Source organism: Peromyscus maniculatus, chromosome 19 (assembly GCF_049852395.1).
Source record: "Peromyscus maniculatus bairdii isolate BWxNUB_F1_BW_parent chromosome 19, HU_Pman_BW_mat_3.1, whole genome shotgun sequence".
NCBI classification, from domain to species: Eukaryota; Metazoa; Chordata; class Mammalia; order Rodentia; family Cricetidae; genus Peromyscus; species Peromyscus maniculatus.
Window position 1 is genome coordinate 49,117,743 of NC_134870.1, and position 26,369 is coordinate 49,144,111.

The following is a 26,369-nucleotide window of genomic DNA, read 5'->3' on the forward strand; positions in this document are numbered from 1 at the left end:
GCTTTGACCTTTTAAATGAGGGCATCTTTCTTTTCAACTCTCAGGATGCTGGTGGTGACCATGTTTTTGTCTTTGATGCTCAACTAATAGTTAGGGGAAAAAAATGAGCTGAGTATGGCGGCGCTCAACTCTAATCCCAGCACTCAGGAGGCAGAGACAGGCAGATCTCCGTGAGTTTGAGGCTAGCCTGGTCTACAGAGTGAGTTTTAGGCCAGCTACATAGTGAAACCCTGTTTCAAAATGGAAGAAAAAGACAAGGGACCACTGTCTCTGGCACTGTATTGGGTGGCTATGCAAATAGGATCTCATGAAACAGTCAGGTCACCAACTCTAGAGCTGAGGAAGAATATGTAAATAGGTCAAAGTCACAAGCCCAGGCTGGGATTGACTGTAGGCTTGTGTGGCTTCCAAGGTAACTCCTCTTGCCACTGTACCCATCCATGCCCCTAAAAACTTCACTCTGCTTGATTCTCTCATTCCTGAGCCTTATGAAATATATTACGGCTTTATGAGGCAGTACATAATGAACTATTTAAAAAAAATAGACTATCTTAAAAGTCAGAGAAGCAGCATAGTTTCTTAGTAGTAGAGCATGGTAATTTCATCAGGGAATAGCCTCCATTGTAAGTATCTCACATTGTTCACAAGTTGTTGGAAATAACTGTATCTGTTTCTTAGAGGGTGTCTTCTAATGTTTTCTTAGGTCCTAGCAGTTTTGACCATGAAAGGAATCAGACTTACAGCTCTGTTAAACAAGGAGATGTTTGTGTTTTCACATGGAATAGGCCCCAAGTTTATCATCACCATAACCCCAAGGAACACAGCCTGGATTTACAATAGGATTTCTGTCAGGGTTCTAGAGATTACCAATAATTTTGCAAGAGATCAGAGTATGGTCAAAGTAACTGCTGTTTTCAGGACAAGAACATACAATGGACAGTTTTCAAAAGCAAGTTGACTGGGCTGGGGAGAGGGTTCAGTGGCTTAAAGTGCTTTCTGCTTTTGTGGAGGACCCAGGTTCAGGTCCTAGAACCCACGTGGAAAATAACAACCACCTATAACTCCAGTTCTGGGGATCTGACACTTTCTCCTGCACATACATGGTGTACATAAACTCACCCAGGTACATGTAGGTAAAAATAATAAATGAATAAACTTAAATTAGTAAAAAAATAAAAGCAAGCAGACAGAAAGCCATGGAACCAATTATAGGAGCAATATTTAATCAACAGAGCTAACGAGGAAAAGGGTTTCTGGGAGGTGCTGTGTCCTGTCCAACACTACATACCTGGTAGATGATGGAACCAGTGAAGAAAAGAACGTAACTTTTTAGAAACAAAAATGCTGGTGTTTGGAAACATGATGCAATGTTCTAAAGCTAGTGTTTAAAAAAGGCTGCTGAAAAAGAAAATTTAGCTGAAAAATTTCTAAAAGCAAGGCAAATTTTGAGATCCCATTCTGAAGATAGAAAGAAATTAATAACTGATCCTTCATATCTGTCCAACATCAAGAATATCTATCTACCTATCTATCCATCCATCCATCCATCCATCCATCCATCCATCCATCCATCCATCCATCCATCTATCTATCTATCTATCTATCTATCTATCTATCTATCTATCTATCTATCTTTATCTATTTATCTATCTAATGCTTAAAAGAACAGTTATTAAAAGAGGGGTTTTGTGCATAATCTGGGTTATAAATTGAGGTTCTTCTTCTTTAAATCTGTTCAAGACCTAAAGAGTCCCATGGTATCCCTGGAAGGACTTTTCAATCCGTCCTGCTTGGGAGGTATAACAGGCAAGTCCAGGGCCATGACGTGTGCTGTGTGAGATGGTGGCAGTGTGAGCCTCGGGTCACAGTGGGCAGTGGATAGGATGTCTTTGGGGTGGGTCACATGAAGAGAGGGCCTTTGTAGCAAGCACACAGGAAGAAGGTGGCTGTAAATGTTTGCAAAGACGGGAAATCTTGAAGCCACCCTAGGGCAGTTCCAGTACCACAAAGAATTCCTACTTCCACCGGGCCGGCCTCTCTCTCTGCACTCCAAAACCCTCCCTCCCTGAAGAGTGGAGCTTGGAAGGGAATTTGTTATTTAAAACCCAGCTAGGAATATTAATTAATACATGCTAGTGAACATTCTAATTTCTAAATTCAGATTATTCTCATTATATAAACTCTTCATAGAATTTTCTTGTTACCTAAAAGTTAAGTTATAGAATAGACGGAGTTTTCTTCCTTCATTACAGGATCCATTTTGTCTACTGAAAAAAAAAAAAACCTAAAAAATAAAATTTAAAAGGATGGGGAAGGTATGGAAACATAAGTTTTGTCTGTTTGTGAATCATGGTTCTTCAGTACGCTAATTAAAACCATAGCTTAATTTTATGAAAGTTAAAAAAACTCAATTATTATAGAAACAAAGATATAAATAAGAAACCTAAGTTAAAGAGCCAATTCAAATAACTCATGGGAGTGACTTCTTCCTAACATAGTAGGGAATGGTTCCCATTGTTTATTGGGTGGACTGAAGAAATCTACCATAGTATGAGAATAGCAATATATAATTTCCCACTCAAACAATGTGCTCTTATTTTAAAAAGCTGAAATCCATGAGGAAAAATTTCACAAAGGCATTCCAATGATTTCTGATGTGTTCCCTGAATGTGGATAAAAGAAAGAATCCTTGGTTTTGAACCTCAATTTCATGAAAAATATTCATAAATTGGCTGCTTGAAATAAAAATCATCTCTCCTTCCTAAACCAGCTCACTTTAGATTTCAATGGAATCACGTAGGTGTAGACAAAATGCAACTAAGTGTTTTAAGGCAACTGAAAACACTTCAGCTCTCCGCACAGGAAGGAGCTACATTCTTCTGGCTGCTATATTTGAAATTCCCCTGGATAAGTTGCTGACAACCTGCAGGCTGAAATGCAGCCTGGGCTGGACACAGGATGAGTCTGAGAGAACAGATGATTTCCATCTGCCGGCCCTTCCCTGTCTCTCCTAACCCCTCCTGGGATTCAAGAGTTAGAAGTAAAGTATTAACAACTAGGGCTAAAGAATTTCCTTTCTCTCAAAAATACACTTTCAAACCAGCCTTGCCGTTTTCCTGCCTAAGCTGAAAATCAGAGGGTGCAAAACGACCAGCTCATCCTTCAAGCTTCACAGAAGCACTCGGAAGGGAAAACCCCGTGAAGTGTTTTCCTAACTTCTCCACCCCCAGTATCACTGCAGCATGGTGGCTTAGGTCTTGGGGTGCCCACAGCATCTTACACATTCTTGCCTGTCTTTTGAAAGGCATTGCATGATCATTTTGATTCATTTTCATGGCATCCATTCAGCAGATATTTCCAAAAGGAATTCAGAATGGCTTACAGTAAAACGCACATTCAGTCTCCTATTTTCCCTTTAGTAGTTGATTGTGGTGAGGAATAATCTTAAAAACTTGAGGCTTTAGAAATCAGTACACTTCTACTGAACAAGTCACTTACGATTCAAGCTTTGTTCAGATAAAAGTAAGAGTTTACATGCATGTAACTGTAATCATATCTGTTATTAATAATAACACGAATGCCCACTGAATTCAAAACTCTGTTTCTTTGTATATTATCAGAAGCTTTGAAAGGAGACTGTGTGGGGGTCTCATTTTTGTAACAGTTATATTAAGATACAATGCACAAGCTATAGAATTTATCCATTGAAACTACGTTTTAAGAGCACTCACAATTGGATTTTAGAACATTTGCATGTCCTTCAGTTATCATTTTCTTCCCCTGCCACCCCGTCCTTTCTGCTATAAGCCATCACAATGAATGAATGCAGACTGGCCTATTCTGGGCCCTTCCTATAAATGACACCATACACAATATGGCCTTTTTGAAATGGATCCCTTTCACTTGGCATATGGGTAAGCCTTCCCTGTGTTTCAGCATGCATTCGGTTGTGGTTGAGTATCACTATTCCTCTATGTAGATATATCCTATTTTATGTTTTCAGAGATTACTTGGGACCATCAGGCCATTACAGAATGCTCACTTACCAACACATACACGTCCATCCACTCCCACAGCCAGGCCAGGGGGACAGTCACAGCGGAAGGATCCCTCCTTGTTGATGCAGTGCCCGTTCATGCAGATGCCTGGGGTCTGGCATTCATCAACATCTGCCCAGAGGGGGACAGAAGCTGGTCCATTACAGAGTAGTAGACAGTGCTGGCTGAACTGGTCTATCCTACCAGCCTTTCAACTGAGTAACTTGCAGGAAAATATATAAGAATGGCAACTGACCAACTATAAAAATATAGTCTTCTCAAGCACATTTTGTAGAAGGCAGAATAAGATCTGCTGTATGCATTGAGGAAAAGAAAGAGTCTAATAATGTCTATTGTTTATTGGATTACCTTGTTTACTACTAATAACGTTTAATTCAAATTAAGTGAAGTAAAAATTTACAAATCTATGATCAATATTTGCAATATTTTTCCACACAGAAATAGATGTTTTTTGACATTAATCTCAACATTTCATTAACAAAATAAGCTGAGATATTCCTTGACATCTTCAGTTTTCTGGCATTTATCACATGCTGCCCAATATGAAGTAGCATTCTCAACAGCAGAAACACATCCCAGACACAGAACTGAGAAGTGGTGGCCATTTCAAGTCATCTAGAGTCTGACATTTGTAGTGAGAAAATTGATGAAAAATAATTTCCAGAAGAGAAATTCCCACGGGGGAAGCCAAAGTCATCTATATACATGCATTTAACTTTGCTAGGAAACCCTGAAACCATGAAGTTCTAGACTGCCATGCAATGCTGCATGATACAGAGAAATGCTGGTCACCTATCCTGTGTTAAGTCTCAGTCAAAGATATCTGATACCTGAGAGATCAGGCCAAAGCAATAGCTTTTCCACTTCATCCTGCATTCCCTTTCTTTTCTTTTCTTTTTCTATTTTTTTCCCAAAGTCAAAGTTACTTGTTACACATGAACTTTGTATCCCTACTGTCCTGGAATTTCAGTGAAATCACAGGAATTGGTAGCAAATCTTATTTTATTCCGGTAGATTGGTGAAATTGAAGGCAGAAAGCATTCATTGAGTTGATTTCCTCTAAGAGAGGAAACCGAAGTAAAAATAAAAGATTGCTTCCAAGATGAAACCACAAAATGAATTCCGTGTTACAAAGTGCTGCTTGTGAGTATGAACATCATACAGTGTCACAGATTTCCAGGAGGACTCTAATTTGATTATTAAAATTATCACTAGAATTCAGTCACCAAGATGGCTTTGTAAACAAAATGGTTAACGAAAACATTCAAATTATGACTTCACTTAATTAAATTAAGATTATAAAATCATGATGTGTTTCCCAACAACCTGTAGATTAGTGCTATGGAAAAGATGTGATACTGTGCCCAAAAAAAGTGACCCTGGAAAATCCAGGCCTGGGAATATATATAAATGACAATTTTTCAAGGTTTCTGCTTACTCTTAATCATTTAGCCAACAGGCCACAAAAAATTATTTCTGTATTGCTTTCTTCAGACTTGATAAAATCAATCTGCCACACCCTTAGTATCTCCTATACCGTTGTTACTTTGCAAAGACGTTGTTTCTCAGTTCACAGTGTATCTTTCCCCAGGAAGCTTTAGACATCTATCTGCCAGGCTGATCTGGCAGGAGATGTGAAAAACATGAAATCGAAGGAAGGAAAATGGAATTATTCCTGCATGACCCACAGACCAGGAAAGGATGGTTCCAATCACGGCGACTCTCTTATCTCAGAGCGGTACATACCTGTGCAGTAGCGGCCGTTTGGTGCCAGAACAAAGCCTGGCTTGCATATGCATTTGAAGCTACCGTCTTCATTGATGCACATTCCATTCAAACACATGTTGGTAGTTGTGCATTCATCATGGTCTGCGGCAGAAGAGAGAGTGACTTGGACCCCTGGCCTCAAAAGAACCAAGTCAGTCTCTCTCTCTCTCTCTCTCTCTCTCTCTCTCTCTCTCTCTCTCTCTCTCTCTCTCTCTCTCTCTCTCTCTCTCTCCTTCCATGACCTCCAGTCCAAACCACCTCACAGACGAATCCTGTCCTTGTGGGTCCTATTTCACTTTTTTGCCTCATTTAGCTTTTACTTTGAGATTATGATATCGTGACATCATTTCTCCCTTCCTCTGCCTCTCTCCAAACCCTCTCATGTACCTTCTTTGCTGTCTTTCACATTCATGGCTTCTTTCCCACTGGTTGCTGAACACATAAACACACCCTGCCCGGTCTGTATAATATGGTCTGTGTGGAAGTGTTTTCAGGGCTGGGCATTTGTTCACTTCACCTTTCAAAACAAGAAAGCCTCGCCAGGCGGTGGTGGCGCACGCCTTTAATCCCAGCACTCGGGAGGCAGAGGCAGGTGGATCTCTGTGAGTTTGAGGCCAGCCTGGGCTACCAAGTGAGTTCCAGGAAAGGGGCAAAGCTACACAGAGAAAGCCTGTCTCGAAAAACAAACAAACAAACAAACAAAAAACAAAAACAAAACAAAACAAGAAAGCCTCATACGTGAAGACAACAGTGTGTGGAGACTGGGAGGGTGCTTCCATATGAATGGAAACGCAAGGAATATATCTTAGTTTAGTTGCCTTTGAAACCATATAAACATCAATGGTGCTTTGTTTTCTTGAAAAGGTAACAAGGTTTCGGTGGGCGTTAGGTTGGCAATGGAATCAATGGTAAGCCTTATTGCTGGTGAAGTGACCTGGGCTTCCCTTAGTGAATGTGCGAGTTCCACATCTCTTTTGGCATCTATTGCTCAGCCAAGCATGCCAGCCAAAGACTACCGGCATGCCAAGCATGCCAATTGGTGGCTGTGGATACCAACATTGCTGTATTCTCCCAAATTCAGAAGGAGGCTGCCTCTTCTCTATCCTATCAGTGTTATGACCCTAGCACCTAAAATACAGCACACTGCCGAGGAATAACTGTTACTTATACTTAAATATGTACTGCATAGGAAAAAGATGACCAGTCATTAATCATGAGTTGTTGTGACATTACTAATTAGCTATCGCTTTTCTCCTATACTCAATGTTAAATGCATCTGTATTTTATTTACCTAAGTTACGTGACCAGATTTCTTTCACCCATGAGGTGTGGAAGGAAGCCTTTGTAAAAATCATCTATGTGGTTCTAAATCAAAGGTCTATCCTCTAAAAACCATCTTTTTAGAAACAAATTCCATACCGACACAGTTTTTCCCATCTGTGGTTAACTCAAAGCCAGCATTGCAAATGCACTGGAAACTTCCGTCAGTGTTCACGCAGCGGCCATTTTTACAAAGAACTCCATTCTGGATGCACTCATCGATATCTGAGATGATTAAAGAGAGCCAGACAGTGTTCCTCTGTAGTGCTTGTCAATAAAAACAGTAAGACAATGCATGCCACTTGAAATACTCTCTGTGTTTTCACACATGATACCCAAGATCGTGTTGCTTTCTCAGCAACATTTCCGTCCCTCACTAGCTTTTCTTCTTGTACAGAAAGTGTGAGCAATTCTACAGACCAGATAGTAGGTGAAGAGGGAGCGAAAGCAAGAAGGAAATGGGGTGCAGTGAGCTTAGGAGTGGGGAGGAGAAGGCTGGAATTATGGATGCAGCCATTTGGGGCATAATGGATGAAGACCTGAAAAGTCGGAATCCCAAGTCAGGGTAGTGAAAGAGGCTGCAGGGTCCTGGGTGAAGAGCAATATAATAATTGCAGGAGAGAGTCGATTCAGACAACCAAGTGCCCGTGGGTGAGGAGGAAATGAAAAGACAAGTGAAGCTGTCTGGTAAATGGATTCTGAGATGAGTCAGCAGTGAGGTAGGTTTTGGATGATGATGGTGGCGGCTGAAGCGATGAGGCTGTGGCTACAGACAAGGCGTGATGTGGTGCTGGATTGTGAGTGGGGCTCAAAGAAAACAGTCGTTGAAAACGACTATAAATCTGAAGCTCAGTGAAGGGGAAATGCTGGCATTGCCGGGAGGAAGGAAGGAAGCTGTGCTGTCGAGGCAAAGAAGGCAGACTACAGGTTTCTGAAGCCAGATAACTACATTGCCTGGGTTATACGTGCACACACAGTGCTTATGTTTAAAGGGAGATTCTCCAAGGGCATTATAAAACAAACCCACACCGTAACAGCGCCTAAGTAATTCGTGTCTCTATTTAAATAAGTTTCCTTTGACTTCGACAGCCTTGCTGACTCGGTTTCATTGCACTGTTCTCTGTGTGCAGAAACCCTGCTTTACCAATGCATGCTTGCTTCGTAGGAGTCCTCTGGAATCCAGCGTGACATTTACAGTAATAGGATCCAGGTGTGTTAACACAATCTCCATTAGTGCAGGGATTTGATGTGCATTCGTCAACATCTGTGAGGAGCAAAAGAAACCATTACAGACGTCACTCAATTTGTAGAAATGTTTGTTTAAAGTGCATTTAGCCTCCCCAAACTTGAGAGAGGGCCAGCCCGTGGTAATAGTCTAAATAGTGGAGTATTTATAAATGAATGGAAATTCCTTTCTTCAAATATACAGTCCAATGTGAAGATTTACAAAAATAATACTTATTGGAGAGTACTAGAGAATTTGCTTTAATTAGGAAATAATGATTTTTTTTTTCCAACTGGAATAATGCCCAGTGATTAAGGGCACAGGCCTTGAAAAGCAACAATGTGAGTTCCAACAGACTATAACACTCAGTAACTACAGTAATCTAGGTAAGATAATAGCTTAAGGCCTTAGACAGTGTCATGAGGACATGAATGGTTTCTAAAGATACACATGCACGCACGCACGCAAGCAAGCAAGCAAGCACGCACGCACGCACACATATGAACACTACATGTGGTCAATACTGTTAGTTTTAAAGACTGGACTATGGACTTTCTTTGTTACTGTGTTGTGGACTCATCTATATAAGCACAACTACGTATTCACCGAGGCTTTATTTTGTAGTTAAAAAAACCATAAAGTACGCAGACAATGAAAACTGATTAAAAAATCTATTTTCACCCCATTAACTTCAGATTTCGTGCAGGCCTTAGAGTTGGCACTGAGGATTTTTCTCACAGAAAATAAAATCTGATGCAATTACTCTCTGATTTGAAAGACAAGAAAGCTGAAGGTTTCATGTGAGGTCTCCTAAGGATCAATTAAATGTGACTCCATTACAGAGCTTTGGGTGTGTAAAACCAAGGACTAGACTGACAATTCAGACCAGGGAAATCACTTGTGCCAGTGGAAGCTGAATTTGTCTTCCCTTAGCAATGCTCACTAAATAACATAATGAACGCTGGCAAGTCAAAAAGCTGGTGTCATGGTTAGCTATCACAGGTACACGGAAAAAGCCGTTAGCCTTGCAACTTTGGTTAAACTGGAGAAAGCCACAAGGTCATCAACTCGCAGGGTGACTGTTTCAATAAAGAGACTGCTCTTTCCACAGATGTCCCTGCCCCAGGACTGCACTCCCTCAAACACACCAGCCTCGTTTATATAAACTTTCAGAGGGAGTGCAATTAAACCCTTTCTGGTAAAAAGAAGTGGGGGCGGGGGGGGGGGCAGGGGCAGCAAAACAAAACCTCACGGTGAATAAAATGAAGACAACAGAGTATAACAGGATTAAATGCTTTTTCAATTCATGTAAAGGCCCTTGCAGCCCATTAAGACTCACTTACATTGACACTTTGGGTTGATAACATCAATGCTACTGAGCCAAAGGAATGAAGCAAAACGGGAAAGAGAGAGTTCAGAGCATTAGCAAGCACGCAAGGAACAATGAGCACTTTCCACTGTGCAGTGATTCTCCAGTCTGCACTGTGGAAAACCGCTTCGTTTATCCAGACGGACATTACTGAAGTCCAACCATTAAACAGGATCCACAGATGGATCTTGATGGAAGTCCCACTGTAAAACTGCTTACATGAAGCATTTGAGAGACCACACACCCAACACCCTCTTTCCAAGTAATGGTCTGGGAAGCCACGGCAAACTGGAAGAGTCTACAGTGTCACATCAGCATGTCTTTCTTCCTTAAGGACCTATACCCATGGCTTATTGTTGCTATGACAACTCTTCCGACCACCCTGCCATTCAGTAATACAAGAGCTGTCTCCTTAGTCTTCAAGGGTCCAGCCAACAGACCGGCTGTATCTGTTCATTTATTTTTATTTCTTCATTGGCAAATTTATCAAGTTGCTTTATAATTCCAAGTCCCTTTTAAACCTCATTTGTTGCTTTTTTGTTTGTTTAACAGGATTATGATTTTGGTTTGGTTTGTTTTTGAGGCAGGGTTTCTCTATATATAGCCTTGGCTGTCCTGAAACTCACTCTGTAGACCAGGCTGGCCTCAAACTCAGAGATCTGTCTGTTTCTCCTGGGTGCTGGGATTAAAGGCATGCACCACCATGCCCAGTTGAATTATGATATTTAACTGAATCATTTTTATCTATTTTTTATAGTTCTGGGGATCAAATTCATGGCCTTATGCATGCAGACAAGCACTCCATCATTAAGCTCCACCCTGAGCTGCTAGAGATTTGGCTTCAGGACAACCACAAGTCACTATCACTGTCTTCTGAATTATGCATTTTCTGTCTCTTCTCTATTATGTGTCTCACACTCCAGTAATGCAAAGTGACCACATTTATCTTTCTTAAAGGGGCAGAGATAAACAACTACCATAGTCACTACACTGTGGCTTTTTCTAAGACTCCATTAAGAACTGAGTAATATTAAGAAGAATTCATGGGAATCTTAGACTCCTAAAACAAAGGAAAGAATTGTGAAAGTATTGATTATTGAAGTTGTTGAATTTTCAGATACGATTTGAGTTTAAAAGTTTATCCTTGAAAAAATATTTTATATATCAGTTTAGAAAATACTTAATTTGAAGAGCTCTGTATTACCCATGGCAGAAAAGGAATGCATTTATTTCCTACTGTCTTATCATGAAATGATATGAAGTAAAATGATTTTAACAACCGTGTGAATCAGACAGGCACTAGGCATTACAGAATTTCATGGTAAGAGTCAAACAAGAAAATAAGAGGAACATGGTGAATAAATGTAATTGCTTTCAGGCTATGAGGGTAATTGTCCTAGAAGCAAAAAGGGCCAAAGGTTGTTTTTTTTTTTTTTTTTTTTAAATGTTTAACATAGTGATTTCTTTATGCTTTAGCAAGTATCTAACAGAAGTTCCTAAATATAAATGGCAATTTGTCACACCTCAAAACACTGGCACATTTTAAGGAGGCACCATTCTTATTCTGGCTACTAGGAATATTAAATATTAGTTAAGTATTCAGTTTTTTTCTAAAATGCTAATTTGTTCATGAACTCCAAATGATTAAAAGCTGACACCAGAAAGAGCATAGTAGGTTTAGAAAGACCAAAAACTTACGTTTTTCCTGAAAATGTGCCTGTGTGCATTATAATAGTGAGAAAGAGAATCTTGATGGGGTTTTTCATTGTTGATGGATTGAACGATGAGATCCGTCTATACTGTAAATGTGTATATCTGGGCAAACTGTAGAAGATCTAGGTTCCCCTAACATATTAAACCATGAGGATATATAATTCCAACACCACATTAGGCAGTGGTGATAAAAAGTATGACAAGAATCCTTCCTTCCTGGGGCTTAACACATCAGGCCCTTCAACGTTAAACTTGAAACAAAGCTCATCTCCTGGGCATCTGGCAGAGTATGGTCTATGGACCATCTTTGGGTGAGGTGAGCAACACTCATGCCAATGGCTTTCTGAGGGATGAAGTTCAAGGAGTGTAATCTGCAAAGAGAAGTCAGCTTGGACAAATCAAAGCCTTTATCAAGGCTCTATCTGGCCTTTCTAGGCGTGAGTCTAAAGATGGGCAAACAGGCACATCTGTGACTCTTATCTAAAAGTATAGTGTATTTCTACAGATCATGACCATGTGCTTCAGGACTCAAGACCTGGAAGCCCAAATGAGGAACCTAAACAACATGTTCAGATGGAATTTTCAGTATCTGTACAACACCATCTGGAGTGGGTTGTGTTTGTCTCCAGTAGCTCAGAACTTAGCAGGGAAGAGGAGATGTGCTGATTATGGCATTCCTTAACCCCTCCAAGGAAATTCTGATTTATCTAGCTCCCAAGGGAGCAGCTCCTGTGGAACCTGCTTCTGAGTCGGAGATCTCTCATTGTCTTCCTTTCCACCGTCATGTCACATGACTCTAAATCAAATAGATAGAATGTAGGGACTCAGCCCTTCTGCGACTACCTTTTAAGTCTGTGAGAAAATGACTTCTAGCCAAGCATGGTAGCATATGCCATTAATCACAGCACTCGGGAGGCAGAGGCAGGTGGAGCTTTATGAGCTTGAGGCCAGCCTGGTCAAAATAGTGAGTTCCAGGAAAAGCCAGAGGTACACAGTGAGACTCTGTCAAAAAAAAGATGGAAAACAAAAAAGAAAGAAAATGTGTGTGTGTGTGTGTGTGAGAGAGAGAGAGAGAGAGAGAGAGAGAGAGAGAGAGAGAGAGAGAGCGAGAGCGAGAGCGAGAGCGAGAGAGAGAGAGAGAGAGAGAGAGAGAGAGAGAGAGAGAGAGAGAGAGAGAGAGAGAGAGAATGGTCTCTGAGTTCATACATGGCTCAGGACCAAGTTGAGGATTCTCTATAATAACCACTGTCAAAATCTAGTGTAAGGGCTCCTGGAAGCCACTGAGATTTCAGGATCATGATGAAAAAGTTTTTGCACAATAACTTGAAGATGCCACTGCCTTCTTCACTGTGTGGGCATTTTCAGTGACAGGGCAAAGCAATGCTTATGCCTGAGCTCAAATGAAAGCCACATTGCCAAGGACACACAGCGCAGTAGAGCAAAGACAAGCCATGCTGAACAAAGAGCATCATTTGTGACAGTCAAAACTGACCACACTAAATCCTGAGCTGTGAGTACACTTGCTAAAAATCTCTGAGGAAAGTAACACCTATGACACACCTTTGCAGACTGAAGGACCACAACGGTCTCAGAAACAAATGGCGGTAACAGTCTTTGTAAGCCATGTTTTGTCACAGAATACTATTGTTACTTGAAGATGAGCTCACATGAAAATTACAGCTCTTCAAATGTGTGAGTATGTAAGACATTTTCTTGACAAAGAAAAACAAGTCCCTGTCCCTTTAAGGAAATTAAAAAAAGTCTAGTTGATGTTAAAGCTATAAAATCCCAGGCTTAAAGTGGCAAAATTAAAAAAAAAAATATGGCCAATTTTTAAAAATTTAACAGAGTTTCTAATGAGCCTGAAGGTATAATATCAAATGTGTTTTTTTTTTTTAATAATGGTGAAATATCTTGACTATGGAACAGCTTGTAACACCACAGAGAGCCATTATAGCCATTATATTTCTGGTTACACCTGATGTACACTTCAAAATTCACCCAACATACAAAACAGGCCATTGGACTCAGCAAAGCACTCAGTTTGTTGATATTTCCACTTTGCAGGCAAGCTCTAAGAATTACTGCTTACTAGCTTTGAATAGGATAGCAGAAAAGATCCACAATTATCTAACAACAACAACAAAAAAACCCTTCAAGACATCCCTCTCCTTTCTCAATTATTTGTATGACTTAAAATTGAGTTTATTGTATTTTCAGCTATAACAACTTATCACAGCTGACTAATACAGACACAGAGAATCTTGCTTTTCATTTTTACTTTAGAAAATATACTTTCATTTATTTTAGAATATATAATTTTTATATATGTGGTACTTACATTGATATGGCTATTTATGTTGCAATTTAAATTCGCTTTAAAATTTATATTTATATTAAATTACATGTGTGTATGCATCTGTGTGAATGTGTGTGTGTGTCTGTGTGTGTGTGTGTGTGTGTGTGTGCATGTGTGTGTCTGTATGAATGTCTGTCACCTGTATATGAGTGGTTGTGGAGGACTGAAGTGGGTGTCAGATCCCCTGGGACTGGCATTGTAGGCAGACTGGAAGCCCCTTGACAAGAATGCTGAGCACCAAATGCAGGCCCTCTGCAAGAGTAGGAAGTACTCTAAACTGCTGAGATATCTGTCCAGCTCCTGTCATTATATTATCAAAGATTTTATTTATGGCTATTCTTTGTGTGTCCATTCATGTGTGCAGGTGTGTGTAGAAGCCAGAGGTTGACATCTGTGGTGGTTTGAGTGAAAATGGCCCCCACAGGCCGATAGGGAGTGGCACTATTAGGAGATGTGGCCTTGTGGGAGGAAGTGTGTCACTAGGGGTAGGCTTTGAGGTTCTAGAAGCTCAAACCAGGTCCAGTGTCACTCTCTCTTCCCACTGCCTGCAGATCGAGATCTAGAACTCTTAGCTACCTCTCTAGGACCATGTCTGCCTGCATGCCACCATGCTTCCTGCCATGATGATGATGACGGATTAAACCTCTGTAAGCCAACCCTATTTAAATGTTTTCCTTTATAAGAGTTGCCGTGGTCATGGAGTCTCTTCACAGCAATAGAAACCCTAACTAAGACAACATCCCTGTCTTCCACAATTACTCTCCATCTTATTATTATTATTTTTACTTTGGAGACAGGAAATCTTCCTGAACCTGAATATCCCTGACTGGCTAGACTCATTGTTCAATAGGTCTCAGGGATCTTCCTGTGTCTGCCTCCCCATTGCTGGGGTTACAAGCCCAATACTCCTCTGAACTCTACTTCTCATGCTTACACAGTTAACACTTTACCTGCTGAGTCATCCCCACAGCCCTCTGTATGTTAGGCAGAGGCAGGTGGATCTGCGTGGAGTTTGAAGCCATTTTGGTCTACATAGTGAGTTCTAGGACAGCCAGGACTACAGAGTTTGTCTACATACCAGGACTCATACCTTGTCTCAAAAAACTAAAAGAAGGAAGAGGAGGAAGAATTAGTTAACGATTACAGTCATATAGTCATAGCCAGCACTTTTTAAGAGTTTATATCATCCGGGGACCAAAATATTTGCAAATTTATAGTTAGCACTGTCACTTCCAAAGGACTGATGACTGCTGTTTTCAAAATGCATTCCTTTTAAAAACTTAATTCAGAGTAAGGATAATCAACTCTATAAAGAAGGGAGAGTCAAATTATATTTAGGGAAAGAGAGAACGGGGAATTCTTCACATGATTTAGGTCAACAACCAGTTAAGGGGTCCTGGGATATAGACAGCGGCATGCACACCAGAGAGACAGCACACAAATTAGTTTTACTTCAAACGATCTTAAAAAAAAAAAATCACATTCTGTTCCATTTGTTCTCACGGTCTAGCAGCTAGGTGAAAAACTCAGGAAGGGTTAAGGAATCGTGAACTTACCTATGCAATCTCCATTTGCATCCTGCTTATAGCCCATGTTGCATTCACATCTGTAGCTAGAAACAGTAGGTATGCAGCGTCCATTCAAACACAGGTTGGCGTGGTGCTTACATATGTCTATTGTCTGGTTGAGAATTGCTATGGAAAATTATGAGGTAATCAGACTTGGCTGTCACAACACGTATTATCTACTTGAACTGATTTTTTTAGAAGTTTAATAGAAATTAATTAAGTGTATATCAGAAGCCTGCATTACCCTGTATTTTATTGTATTATATTTTCCATTTTGGGGGTGTTTGAAATGTGTGTGTGTGTGTGTGTGTGTGTGTGTGTGTGTGTGTGTGTGTACTTTGCTCATAGTCATTCTCTGTTACTCTCACATTTTTATTAAATTTTAATATGGAAGATCTTAAAAAACAAATACTTGAGACACATGGCCACAAGTTGTGCTTGTTAAGTCACACATCTGGAAACTCTGCTCATGTCTTTTTTAAAAAAATTTCAGGAATGTTCTACCATACATTTGAGAGTGCTCCATTTCTTTTTCTTTTTTGGTGACTTGCTGAATATTTAGATGTAGCAAATAGGCAGTGTGCCAGAAAGAATAAACATAACACCGTGGGACATTATTAAATATTATTATCGAGAACAGAGCTTTTAAAGAGCAAGCTTAAATGTCAAGCAAATGGACGCCAACTCTGGTCTGAAGCCCACACTTCTCAATTTCAAGTAATTTGACAACAATGGCAAAGCATAAGGGAAGAGAGATGTGTGCATTAGGCTATCTGGAGAGGCTCCGTGCAGGGCTGGCTTTATCTCATCTGAAACACAGTGCTGGAAAATAATCCAAGCAGCATATGAGTAGGGCACTGGAACAGGCCAGATGAATGAGAATCCAAAACATGCTTCCAGTGACATCATATAGGCTGGATAGTCTTAGACTCTCATTTGTATTTTCAAAGAGCCTAGGTCACATGCATTCTTTTGTTCCAATTTATCAAAAGGGTTGAAGAACAGATGAAATGCTTTCCTATCACATTTTCTTAAATTTAGTGTTAACGTACTTTAGATACACACAGACGTGCAAGCACACACACACACACACACACACACACACACACACACACACACACACGTTTGTTAATGTAGTATCACTTGAGGCTGATAACCCAGGAATCTATAGGACACGTGAGCACTTACTTAGTCCAGTGATGATGGGTCCCTGTCCCCCTGCACCTACACCAGCTCCCCCAACACCAGGAGAAAAGCCATTGCCCCCAGGGATGGGGAGGAAGCCTGTTCCTCCTGGGCCATAGCCATTTCCATTGCCCCCAGGGCCTCCAGGTCTAGAAACTGAACTCCCGGGAACGCCGCCCATTGGAAGGCCATCCAGGCACAGTCTGCGATATTCCTCTATAAGAAAAAAAAAAGAGCGTGGTTAAACACAGAGTTCTTGCTGCATCATAAAAGCAGCTGTCATAGATCATTTTTAGTTTACTTTTTCTATACAATATGAGTAACAAGGTTATTTTCTTGTTAAATAGTTTCAATGTTGTATATTAACAAGAACAAGGTATAGGTGTTTCAAAAATATTTAAAATTCATGTTCCTCATTATTTTAACTAACTTCCACAAAGGGCCCTTTGTGTGTACCTTTTTACTTTACACCCTAAGGATAACTCACAACATTCCAGGCATGACTGTTATTGCAAGAAGTTTACTTGAGCAGGTGGGAAGCTTTAGGTAACTCATTCTACATGTTGGGTTTTCCTTGAATTCTCATCAGGATTGTGTCCGCCCAAATTTGTATCTGTTTCCTTCATTTTTAAGGAATTATATATTAAGATAGGTTCGGAATAGTGTTTTTAAAATAAATTCTAGCACTAGACAGTAGTGCTATTCAGGTAGACTTCAAATCTTTACTTAGTTGTGTGGGTATCAAAACCGAGTAAGAAGCAAGGCTATAGCAACTGCCTTACTTTGCTAATTATTCTCGGAATTAGGGCAGCATATTAGAGATCAAGCTTGGGAATGCATTATGGCTTCATACTTTTGAAGGAATGAAGAACCTGTCTCATTTTTTCTCTGTAAATGCATATATAATATGGCCTTTATAAGAAAATTTCAGAAGCTTTAATTATTTTTGAGTTTTAGAATTCCACACGGAAAAGATAACAGAAAATGTCAACATATTTATTTGTGGAGCCTTAATCATGCTTTCCTATTTGTGCTCTATCTAACAAGAGCACCTTTTTGTTCATCCTAAGGGGATTTTTTTTTGCAATAGAAACTCACTGATAAGGCACAGGATATGAGAGGGATTAATTCTCAGGTCACGAGAAAGGAGAGAAATGATTCTACAGGACTGATAAGCTACAAGGTGACGGCAATCCAAACACACACATGATTTGCTTCAAGAAGAAGGGCAGAGAGCACTTTACTGTCTCTTTAACGTGGTAAAATTTTACTTCACCATGTTACTGTCTTAATACTGTTGGTGCCGAGGTGACAGCAGCCTGACACTCACCAGAACCTCTGACAGGACAGGCCTCAGGAATGGTCCCGATGCCCCAGCAGCGGCCGGGCTCGCAGCAACACTGGGCTTTTGCCATTCGGCCCGGAAGTTCTTGTGCACAGCGGCCATTCACCAGGCCAGAGAAGCACGTGCCCGTCCTCTGATCTGAAGACGTAAAGGGAAAACAGAAGACATGGCGAAGTGACCTCGGGCTCCTACAGCAACCATTTGCCAGGTTAGGCGAATACAGGAGAGGTGAATTGCATTGACTTAATCTTTCTTATTCCAGCTCATTCCCTTGTCTTTTAATTTTTACACATCTGGTCATTGCTTGATTCATGGATTCAGCAAAGATTTCTTCAAATACTGATTGTGTGATATTTTTCTTGAATATGAAAGCAAAAGACATGCAAATCTGAGGCAAGCTACAGTGATAAGCCAAACAGGTCCGGTGCTGGATGAACAGTGACAACTTAACCCCATTCTTCACAATCTTGTTTGGGCTTGATCAAAACACTTTTTTAAACAAGAAAAGAATGGGGTTGTGCTATGTAGCAGAGGCTGGCCTAGAGCTTTCTATGTATTTCGGGCCAGAATCAAACTTGACCTACACATATTCTGCTGTGTACTACTGAGATCTATGTAGCTATGTGCTTCACAACAACATCTAACTGATGGAGATGCTGATTTAAAGATCAATCAGGAGCCAGGTGGTGGTGGCTCACACCTTTAATCCCAGCACTCGGGAGGCAAAGCCACGTGGATCTGATTCGAGGCCAGCCTGGTCTACAGAGCGAGATCCAGGACAGGCACTAAAAAACTACACAGAGAAACCCTGTCTCGAAAAACAAAAAAACAAAAACAAAACAAAAGGATCAATCAGAAGCCACCACAGAGGCCGAGGTCTGAGTACTTGGGCTGCAACCGTAAAAACAACAGGGTCCCAATTGACAAAAGAAGAAGAAATTGCAGAGGCCGCTGTCACGGGAGCCCTAAGGCTTGAATGAACGGACTTGAATGGGATTTGAATGCAATGTTGTGAGGTTTTGTGGCTGGGATGGTTTCAATTAGAGACAAGATAACGGCTGACATTTTTAAGATCTTGACTGTGGTGGGAACGATCAGGAGAGAAGGAAGAGCCATCCAGAGGGCACAGGAGCCATTCAGGTGAGCAATGACTTTGATGAGGGCAGTAGCCAGGGCCATGCTGTGAATACGTGTTGCTCTGATTGGTTGATAAATAAAGCTGTTTGGCCAATGGTGAGGCAGAGTAAGATTAGGCGGGACATTCCAACTAAAGAGAGAGAAGAAAGGAGATTAGGAGAGACACCAGCCTGCCACTCAAGGAGCAACAAGATGCCTGCAGACAGGCAGTGCCACAGACACGTGGCAACATATAGATTAATAGAAATGGGTTAAGTTAAGTAATAAGAGAGGAGGATCTGTGGTTGGTATGTAAATGAATAGAAAATTTCTTAATAATAATAATAAAAAAGAAAAAAGTATCATTGTGTTTGGCAATTCAGATATGGTAAGGCGTGGTATGCTATCTGGAGGATTTGGGGTACAAAAGTAACAAATCAAATTTGAGTCTACTAGAGGTCACTTTGTCAGCTGAACTGAGACAGAATCAGGGTGGCAGGTAACACAGGAAGACAAGTTTTAGTGGTCACAAAAGACGGTCAACTTACAATCACAAAGAGATCATCAGCAAACTTGATGTACAATCACCCGAATGAAAAAGTTATGTCCAGTTAATTATGTGCACTGACATCTGATCAAGATCCTTTGTCAAACAAATAAACAAACAAAAAACCACCCAGGATTATAAATAGACAGCTCAGGCAGCCCTAGAGCGTACCGTGGAGCCCAATGCAGCTTCGTGAAACCATCCTTCCCCAGCCTCTGAAGTGCTAGATTATGGATGTTTACGACCATGCCTGATTATCAAGATGTATTCAAAGACATTTTCTCCACGATTGAAAAAAATACAGAACAATACACAGGAGCATCACACCAATGATGCAAACAGAGAGGGAGAGTCAGTTTTCTCCACAGACAACCTTCTTGACAAGCTATCCAGTCTCAAGTGGTCAGTCCTAAACACAAATAAATACAAGCAACACTAAATGGACTCAATATGTTGCACACACATGCATATATGTAACAATACTAATTAAAGAAAAAGAGGTCATCAATCTGAGGGGGCCATGGGGGGAGATGGAGGAGAAGGAAGGAGAGATAGAAATGGTGTAAATACAGTGCTCATGAAATTATAAAAAAAATCATTGCAAATAATTCCAATCATATATACAGCTGACATTCTTGACATTAATTACATAGTCTAACATAAATACACCATTTCCGCGAATGGTCCATAGCAATCTCGGATTGCTTCCAAGCCAGCTTGAAACAAATGAGTTGGCTTTCAGATAGCCAGCAGGAAGTGAAATGTATCCCTTTGATTTCCAATAGAGGCTCAGCTCGCTGCAAAGCACCAGATCTGCTGTATGCATGTATGCTTACAGCCATGGGAGACACTAAAAATCTTAGGAGCTGGGTTTGAACAGTTTGTAGCTGGGAGTAATATCCCAGGTTAATTTCTACTGTAAAGTGAGTCATGGGAACACATTTTAAAATATTCATTCTAGGAGCCAAAGTCCATACGCTTAGCTCCAGTTGATTGCTGTACTTCTCATGAACAAGATGTACATTAAGATAAGTAAGCCCTGAACTCTTAAAAATAATCTCTCAAACTGTAGAATAGAACCAATGTTACAAGGTAGGATGGAAACATGAAATTTGGCAAGTCTTCTGCCCGGAAGACCTTGTGGCATGTTTGAAAACAAAACCAAAATCACAGCCAGATTTACTTCCATAACTGTATTTAACTCTTCTTACTCATGGAGTGGAGCTGGTGGGAAAATGAAATGAAACAATAGGCCCCCTGGCCAAGTGGTAGAATGTCTACCTCAAATGTCCCTCTTAATGAAATTATCCTGAAGAGTGCCAAAAAACGTATGGATAAACATCACCCTGCTGACATGAAAGCCAAGATGAAAAGGAGCCCCCAAATGAAGTAAAGATGGGTGTCTTGGGAATTAAGTGTGCAGTTGGGTTTCACATTTCAGCTTCTATTAAACTACAGATTTGCCAAACCTCTGTTACAGCTTCACAAGGCACAAAGCATCCAGAACAGGAAGTCTAGATCCCACCCACCATGGTGTGACTAGGTGCCTCGAAGACTAGTGTCCTGAGGGCATGATTGACGAGTGAGGGAAGTGAGGAAACATGCTTGTCTCCATGCTGGAGCTGTGGGAGAAGGAAGCAGCTGCCTCTTGAGAATTTATAACCATAGGCTCTGCGCACACACCTTTAATCCTATCACTCGGGAGGCAGAGATCCATCTAGATCTCTATGAGTTCAAGGCCACACTGGGAACAGAGCCAGGCAGTGATGGCACACACCTTTAATTCCAGCACTTGAGATCTCATGTCTTTGCTTGTGAAGGACATATGCCTTTAATCCCAGGAAGTGATGGTAGGAAGCAGAAAGGTATATAAGGCATGAGGACCAGGAACTAGAGGCTTTTAAGCAGTTCAACTGAGACCATCAGGGGTGAGGACTCAGAGGCTTTCAGTCTGAGGATTTGTGGAAACAGGATCTGCTGAGGAGTTGGTGAGGTGAGGTTGGCTGTGGCTTGTCCTGTCTCTCTGATCTTTCAGAATTCACCCCAATGTCTGGCTCTGGGTTTTTCTATTAAGACCTTTTAAGATTCGTGTTACTCACTAGTCTACAGTTTGGAAATCTCAAGCTAGTGTTGTAACATGCACCTAGGATACTAGGCCATCTGTGAGAGGGCAGAGGCAGAGAGGGAGGACTATAAAGAAAATAATAAATGTTTTCACAAACAACATGATTACTCTCCTCTAATAACAGCATAGAGATGGCAGACTCACTTCTAATCCCTTGAATCAAAACACACAGAATATTCTAACATGAGGTACAGAACAGTGGCATCCATGGTTCAGGTCCACAAAAAGATATACTGTAAAGGAAGCTAGTTCAGTTCGGTCCAGTGTGTGTCTGTAATTCCATGGTCCTTACAAAGTGCCACAGTAAAGCATTTTATCAAGAGAGAAGACATTCAGAGGAGCTCTGTCAGAAATGAAAGCTGCCCAGGAACATTATTCCTTGAAGCAAGGACTTATTGGGGCCAAAGTCAAAGAAAATCCATAAAAACATGGTCCTAACACCTAGTGTGCACTCAACTAGACTGACATGTTGTAAGTAAGAAGAGCACATTGTCGACTTGTCTAGGCATCACCATCCTTGTTAAATTCCCAAGCAGGCTTTGTAAGTCTTATTTACCACTGTTCCCAGAAAGAGGAAACAATTTACCCCCACTGAATAAAATATAAATCTCTATTGAAACAAAATCGTGGTACGATCATCAGAATGTGCCTCGTGGATTGGCATTTAGTCTAAATTTGGTTGAAGAGAACTAGCGACTAACGACAGGGTGTGATGGATGATGAATCCTTAGTTAGATTTGGGGATGGCAACCTAACGTATGTATATCTGTGTTGAGTGATCTCACTCATTAAAACACAGAGCAGAGAATGTTGGCCCTGGTCAGAACACTCATGACAGTTGGTGTCCTGACACTGGATAAACATCCACATCTCTGATGGCCTAGCTCCAGCTTGGGTTATTGTGGATTAACTCCACAGAGCTGTCTTGTCCCAGGATACTTTTATGCAAACTACCTGTTAACATTATTCAATTCAACTGAAGTAAGAGCAAAGGAAGAAATTGAACCACAGTGGGAACCAAGTTCACTGCTTCCCTTGAGGTAGTTAAGATTCCTCCTTGTCTCATTTCATCTTTGGGCCCTCTTTCTTAATCATTGGTTTGCTTTTATACAGTTGTGAACTAGTTACCACACTAGTCATCCTTGACCTGCCATCTAGCTTTTATAAAGAAAAAATCTTTAGGTATTTCAGGTTCTTCCTCAAGTGTTTTCTTGCAAATGTACCAGAAATTAGCACAAAACATAACACAGAGTGCTACACATTATACATACCATTGCTACATTCCAAGTTTTAAAGAGCATTTGATAGCCATCAAACTAGGTCAATGAATAATGATCTTTCCTTTTGACTGACAGAGGACTCCTGGCCCATTGATTTTCATGTCTTAGCCTGCTTTGAACTCTTGATGGACCCTCATTACATTCAGGATCTACCTGCAGTCAACTCTAGCATCAGACTTAGTCTCAACCCATCCTTTTAATTTTATTGCCAACCATCCTTTTAATTTTATTGCCAACCAGTCTCTTACTCAGTTCTTTCCCAACCAAGCTCTGCTCAGTGTCTCTGAGCCCATATGGGACACTTTCAGCACCCAGGTGCTCACAGCATTCCCTTGTTTGGCCAATCTTATTCCTCCCATGGGTCCAGCTCTACACACTTACTAAAGATCTACACTGGTGCTCAGCTCCTTGAGGATTTTCCTTTCAATGGTGTGCGTGCGTGCGTGCGTGCGTGCGTGCGTGTGTGTGTGTGTGTGTGTGTGTTGCACATGTGTGTGGGGGTACAGGTGCATGGGTGTGGACATATGGATGGAAGCTCAAAATTGATAAACAGTGCCTTCCTTGGTTGCTCTCTACTTTGTTGAGCAGAGTTTCTCACTGAACCTGGGGATGGCTATTTCTGGCTAGTCTGACTAACCTGTTTGCTCAGGGATCTCCTGTTTCTGCCGTCTGAGTGCTGGGATTACATACAGCTGTCCCACCTGCCTGGCTTCTATGTGGGTTGTGGGGAGCTAATCTCTGGTCCTCACGCTTGCAGAGCAAGTACTTCATTCATGGAGCTGTCCCTCCAGTGTTCTCCTTTAGAGTTTTAACTTTATCAACATTTAAAACATTTTTTGTTATTATTCTGTACGTGTGGTGGTTAGAAGACAACTGGGTGGAGTTGGTTCTCTTCTCCCACCTTTATGTGGGTTCTGGGGATCAAACTCAGGTCACGAGGCTTGCATAAGTACTTTACTTCTGGGCCATCTTGCCAGCTTTAGTCTTTTCTTTCCTTTTACTTAATAGTACATATTACTATGACAGTATTTAGCAGTGAGTTACTTCCTCCAACAAATGTTCTCTCTCTCTCTCTCTCTCTCTCTCTCTCTCTCTCTCTCTCTCTCTCTCTCTCTCTCTCTCTCATACACACACACACACACACACACACACACACACACACACACACACACACACACACACTTCACACTGTATTTTCAGGTTTGTATCCTCAGGACATTCCAGGTGACACCATGTAACAAAAATGTGTAAAGCTGGAGGAAAATGCATTAGAATGTTGTCACAACATGACTTTCTGCAAGAGTTTCTAATCTCTTTTTTCTAAACTTTTCTTGCCTCTGATGGCCTGGCCCTAGCCAGTCCCTGTCGAGGGCGGATGCTAGCTAAGCCGTGTGAGCACAAAGAGCCAGCCAGCCTCCTTAGCCTGCATCCAGCCTGCTCTCTGCGGCTTAAACATTCATTACTTATTACTCCTTGTGCCAGTCATTCTTCAGTGCCTGGATTAAATTGTGGAAATTGGGTATTAATGATGCCCGAGGGGAGCAAATTCCAAAATGACATAAGGTTCATTAAATAACACTATGAAAATGCTTTTAAGGAAAAGACTATTGGCGACACGACACTTCAACTCTTTTTAGAGGTGGCATATGTTAGTTTCTACGTTAAAGTTTTTATCCTGGATTTAAAATAAAATTAACACACTAGGTAAAATTAAGTTAGGATTTGTCTTCCTAATTTAGCATTAATGAAATGGGAGGGCTATACTATTTGAAAATTAAAATGACTAGCGAATCTCTTCTCTTGTCTGCGGGAGAAAAAGGTTCGGTCTCCTGATGCTTTCTCCTGTGCTTTAGGCCCAGCATCCTGACTCTGGCGGTTTTCCTATGACCCTGGAGGAGAGTGGTGTTATAACTAGGACAAGGCAGCAGGGCCGATTCAGCAAGCGTCGCTCTCACAACAGAGCTGCGATAGCATGAAGCTGCCTACTAAAGACTGTTCTGAGTTCGTCCCCGCTCAGCATCATGAGCAGGTGCACTATGCACTTACAAAACAAACAACCGAGGGGCATCCATATTTTCATGATGTAAGAGTCTATCATAAGTAAATTCAATCTAAGAAAATAGACACTCAAGAACTCAAAAACCTCTTACCTGTTAAAATGCTGTATTTGTTTTTTTTCTCATACATGGAAACATATACTTATTCAAAATATAATGTGTGTATTTTTAATTAAGCTGTTTACTTAACTTTAGCACTAGCTTTGTAGTTTCTGGGAGTCATTTTTCACTTTTCTATTTTTGGGGTGCCCTCCCTCTGTCCACTGGGATAGAATGTTTCCTCTTAAATGAGGGGGATTTCTGGAGGCTCAGGACTCAGCATCTGGAGTCAACCTGTGAAGTATCCAGGACCATGAGTCAGTCCTGCATCATCTTGTCCATCAGACAGCCAAATGACACAAAGACGTCATCGACCAAATGAGACTCCTACACCCACTATCATCCCATTCACACATTTGGTGGCTTTCCCATTCATTCAAATGCACTGACTTCAGGAAATGCATATGATGATGTATGACAGGAAGCCTGAGATCCATGAGGCCGACTAAGTCAGGATCCCAAAGTCTGGCTGATGGGAAGAGCAGGGACACCTGTGAGAGGACAATAGACCCCCCCCCCCCAGCTATGGGACGTGGGTCTTGTAGGAGGGGCTCATTCATTTCATCTAAGAAGAAAATTGAGATTACGTAGGAGTGGCTGTTAAAAAACATTCCCAATTTAATCCTCAAAGAATGAGTGAGCTTTGATGAGTACGGAAAAGAAAAAACACAATAATACAGAGGTGTCTGTAGGCAAACAAGGCAATGCTACCACACTTCACAACGAGAGATGTGCATGTAAGGTCGGACGGAGGTGGTTACAGATGAGCCCTGTAGGAGCTCAGTGAAGACATGCAAGAGACAAACAGGCTATTATTAATTTACTGGGGAAACAAAGAGAAGAAAGATAATGAGTCCATAAACCTTGTGGTGAAGTGTAGACATATCTACCATTCCTTGTTTCTTTTAATAACAGTGAGCATAATGGAACTATTCTATTGACCACTTTCTTTAATGGAGGTGGAGAGAGACCAGCCACTTGCCTGAGTCCTAACAGATCTGCAGGTGAGACTGAGGGTGTGCAGTGCCTCCCACGTCATGTACAACTGGTGATAGCTGTGACTGTCACTGTCACTGTCACTGTCACTGACATGTCTATCCTGTGATCCTATTATCTGTGATAACAACCCAGCCCTCTGATGGCAGGACATACACCTTTCATACTCACTGATGGATGACCATAGTTAGTTTAGTGCCTGGTAGATAAGATATTCATCAAATGGTTTCAAGCCATAGT

The 26,369-nt window shown here is 41.1% G+C and overlaps 1 protein-coding gene across 1 annotated transcript in view; it reads right to left on the reverse strand.

Moving 5' to 3' along the window:
* Fbn2 (fibrillin 2) overlaps nucleotides 1-26,369 on the reverse strand; it is a 214,223-nt gene that overhangs the window by 92,728 nt on the left and 95,126 nt on the right. The window contains exons 9-15 of the mRNA XM_076555290.1: nucleotides 17,895-18,047; nucleotides 16,568-16,780; nucleotides 15,368-15,505; nucleotides 8,290-8,409; nucleotides 7,245-7,370; nucleotides 5,805-5,927; nucleotides 4,047-4,169 (exon numbers count right to left, since the gene is read on the reverse strand). Coding sequence (XP_076411405.1) covers nucleotides 4,047-4,169; nucleotides 5,805-5,927; nucleotides 7,245-7,370; nucleotides 8,290-8,409; nucleotides 15,368-15,505; nucleotides 16,568-16,780; nucleotides 17,895-18,047 — 996 coding nt within the window. The remainder of the gene's footprint in view (nucleotides 1-4,046; nucleotides 4,170-5,804; nucleotides 5,928-7,244; nucleotides 7,371-8,289; nucleotides 8,410-15,367; nucleotides 15,506-16,567; nucleotides 16,781-17,894; nucleotides 18,048-26,369) is intronic.